The sequence below is a fragment of the Megalobrama amblycephala genome, linkage group LG10 (assembly GCF_018812025.1).
Source record: "Megalobrama amblycephala isolate DHTTF-2021 linkage group LG10, ASM1881202v1, whole genome shotgun sequence".
Lineage (NCBI taxonomy): Eukaryota > Metazoa > Chordata > Actinopteri > Cypriniformes > Xenocyprididae > Megalobrama > Megalobrama amblycephala.
Window position 1 is genome coordinate 29,925,997 of NC_063053.1, and position 3,128 is coordinate 29,929,124.

General features: G+C 41.0%; 1 protein-coding gene across 1 annotated transcript in view; it reads right to left on the reverse strand.

Moving 5' to 3' along the window:
- The window catches only part of eys (eyes shut homolog), a gene marked incomplete at its 5' end in the record, with an annotated part of 227,664 nt that extends 224,885 nt beyond the window's left edge, over positions 1-2,779 (reverse strand). Inside the window, 3 exons of the mRNA XM_048203800.1 lie at positions 1,800-1,913; positions 2,286-2,408; positions 2,503-2,779. Of these exons, the coding sequence (XP_048059757.1) occupies positions 1,800-1,913; positions 2,286-2,408; positions 2,503-2,779 (514 nt within the window). The remainder of the gene's footprint in view (positions 1-1,799; positions 1,914-2,285; positions 2,409-2,502) is intronic.
- Positions 2,780-3,128: the final 349 nt, after the last annotated feature.

The window sequence follows — 3,128 nt, forward strand, 5'->3', positions numbered from 1 at the left end:
AATGTGAAAAGGGGCCATGATTAAAGGGGGGTCTAATGCTATTTCATACATTTTGACTTATTTACACTGTTAAAGAGTTAGATTCTCTTGCTAAACATGGCCAAAGTTTCAAAAAATGAGTTGGACGTATGACGGAGTATTTCTGTGCCAAGTACAGCATGTGCAAACATCAACCAGAGCGAGAGAGCAAGAGCATGCCCATTAACGTGCTTTGTTCGGGTTACGGAATTTGCCGCCGGCAGCCCTGCACAGGACTTGCTCGAGAAAGAATTTATCACTTTGTTTTTAGACCACGAAATCAACAATGTCACCAAAGAAGTGTGTTGTGAGGGAAAGATAACCTTGCTTCCCAAAGAACCCAGCGTTAAAGCAGAACTAAGTAACTTTTTTTACCTTCATAAATAGTTTTCTAAGTCCTTACAATGGTTAATTGACTTGTAGTGGTGTATTTGAGGCGAGCACTAACCCCCTCTGGCACGTCAACGCCAGAATACAGCACTTGCAAGTTGAGCTGCACCGACCCGAAACAATCTCGCCTCATGTTCACGTTCACGCGAGAGTGACAAAATGCTTTGCGGTAATTCAAAAACAATGTATATATTATGACTTTATAAGACAATTTCGAAAATGACCCACCTCCATCGAGTGTACTGTATTTGCAAATTACCCACCTCCTCTTTCTTGTACTGTATTTGCAAAACTACTGCACTGGTGAGCGTTGTAGTCATTGTAGTCCAGAGCTGCGCTTGGAGTATTTACGACAGTGTGATTCACTGAAGGAAACTGTAGGTGGAGCTTCGCAAATCTTACTGAGTTCTGCTTTAAGTGGAGCTGAGAGATTAGTGCTCACGCATTACATCTCAACATTTGTCATTAAAATAACCATAGAAACTGCCTTAACTTAACTATCAAAATAAGGATAAAGTTGTGTGAATATCTTGTGTTTTCCGTGGCTGCTCCAGCCCTCAGGATCGGCTCTTATGGTTTCATAAACAAGGCCCAGTTCGATGCTGGATTTACAGATCGTTTGAAACTGAAAGATGGAGCGGTCACAGCGATAATGATCCCGGTCATGAGTCGGAACCGCAGGTGCTAAGTAAAACTGCATCAAATGTCTGTTTTGTTGGCAGTCAGCGCGTAAGTGCATATAATGTAAACAACACGAACGTATAATGAATCAAAAGTTATCCAGGGATAATGTGATGGTGTATTGTGTGTGTTTAAATACATTTGTTTTGTTGACCATTGATAGCTTCGCAACACAAAAGCTGCGTGTGCTCGTCACTCTTTAGCTTCGCCGACGGCACGCCTCCAGGAGCTCGGCTGTCTTCGGAAAGACTCGGTACAGCATATCTTTTTTTTTTTATAAATCTGATAAAACTAAAGACTTTTCGGAGATATGAAGGATGCTATACTACTCTATAGGTACTCAAGATTAACATGACACAAGAAGTTACACACTTCACCTTTAAGTTCCACAAATAAGACATTTTAGAAGACATTTAATTTTTTTACTACAACTACTACTAATACAACTTCAGTATTAAAAATAAATACATAAATACAACAACATCCATGTTCCTTGTTTAAGACTGCAAGAGACCATAAAGTTGCTATGGTTATTACCATTACAGGTTCAGGGGGGGCTCCTAGTCTACAGTCTGTAAACTCCCAGAAATATAATTTAAAGGATTCAATACCACACTTAAACATGGTTGTCAGTTTCAAAATGTAACTGTGTGGCCTTTGCCACCCAAATTCAGCCTGTGAAACTCCGATGACAGGAAGGAATTATGTACCTGTGGTCCCGGCAGGGCAGAGACAGCTGAAGGAGTTAAGCTCGTCTGAGCAGGAAGCTCCATTCTGACAGGGTTGACTAAGACACTCATTTACTTCAATCTCACAGTTATTACCTTGAAAAGAGAGGCAAAGGTTTATTTCATTAAGGATTTCCTTGCAAATACAGGGGCAGTAATGCCGCTTCAGATAAAATAACCTACAGCTAATGATGAGGTGCTATGAAAGAAAAAAAACAAAAAAAAAACACACACACACATACACCCCTGTCTCCTTGGTCAAATGAATGCCAGAAAATGTGATGGCAGGGTTATGTATAGCTTAGGAAATTCTCCTTGATAAGCAGACAGTCATCTAATATCTTACAATACAGGAGCAGATTTGAGGCCGGAGGCCTTTTAAACACAGCTCAACACAAAGGGGAATTCAATGTTAAAAAACTGGACAAAGGAAAAATTGCTCTAGAAAATTGCTTGTGGTCAGCTTACCAACGAACCCAGGTGCACAGAAACAGTCATAGGCACCGATACCATCTTTACAGATACTGAGTGCACCACAGGGCTTATCCAGACAGTCATCAATGTTTACCTCACAGAATCGTCCTTGTAACCCTGAGAAGAGATGAAAATAGTATGAGGGTTAAATGGATGCTTTAGTGCAAGTGTGGGGACTGGCAGGAGACAGACTGCAAGAAATCATTCTTACCAGGCAAACATTCACACACGAAGCCTAGAGGGAGATCCACACACTTTGATCCGTGATGACACAATCCCTCAACACAGTGACGAATGGAAGTTTCACAAAACAGGCCCGTATAGCCATGGTGACACATGCACTTGAAACTGCCCTGCTGCTCTTCGCACATGGAAGTGCCCTTCGGATCACATGGGTTGGAAGTGCAACCTGTGGCCGGCATGGAGCAGTCATGTCCTGTGACTCCTGTGTGAAATGGGATGAAAGCGCTGATTGATGTGGACTGGGTTCAATGGAGACACTTCAGCGTTAGTTATTCAACTGTCATGCCTCAGTAAATACTGTTGTCAAATGCTACTTCATGCATTTACATCCTTTAGAAGTGGTATAAACAGACATAAAACACAAATACAGTATAATGGCAGTCAATTAACATACAATAGAAAAAAGAAATGCTGCAGGATGCAGGTTACATTACTTACAAAGATGCACTCAAAATTCAACTCAACTCAGCTGTGCTCAACTCAAACAGGATATTTTGTATTTTTCTGGACCTTGACTTTTCAAAACAAACGGATACATCATGCCAATAAACGCAATGAAGTAAACCCAATAAAACTCAACCTCACCAGTAAAAC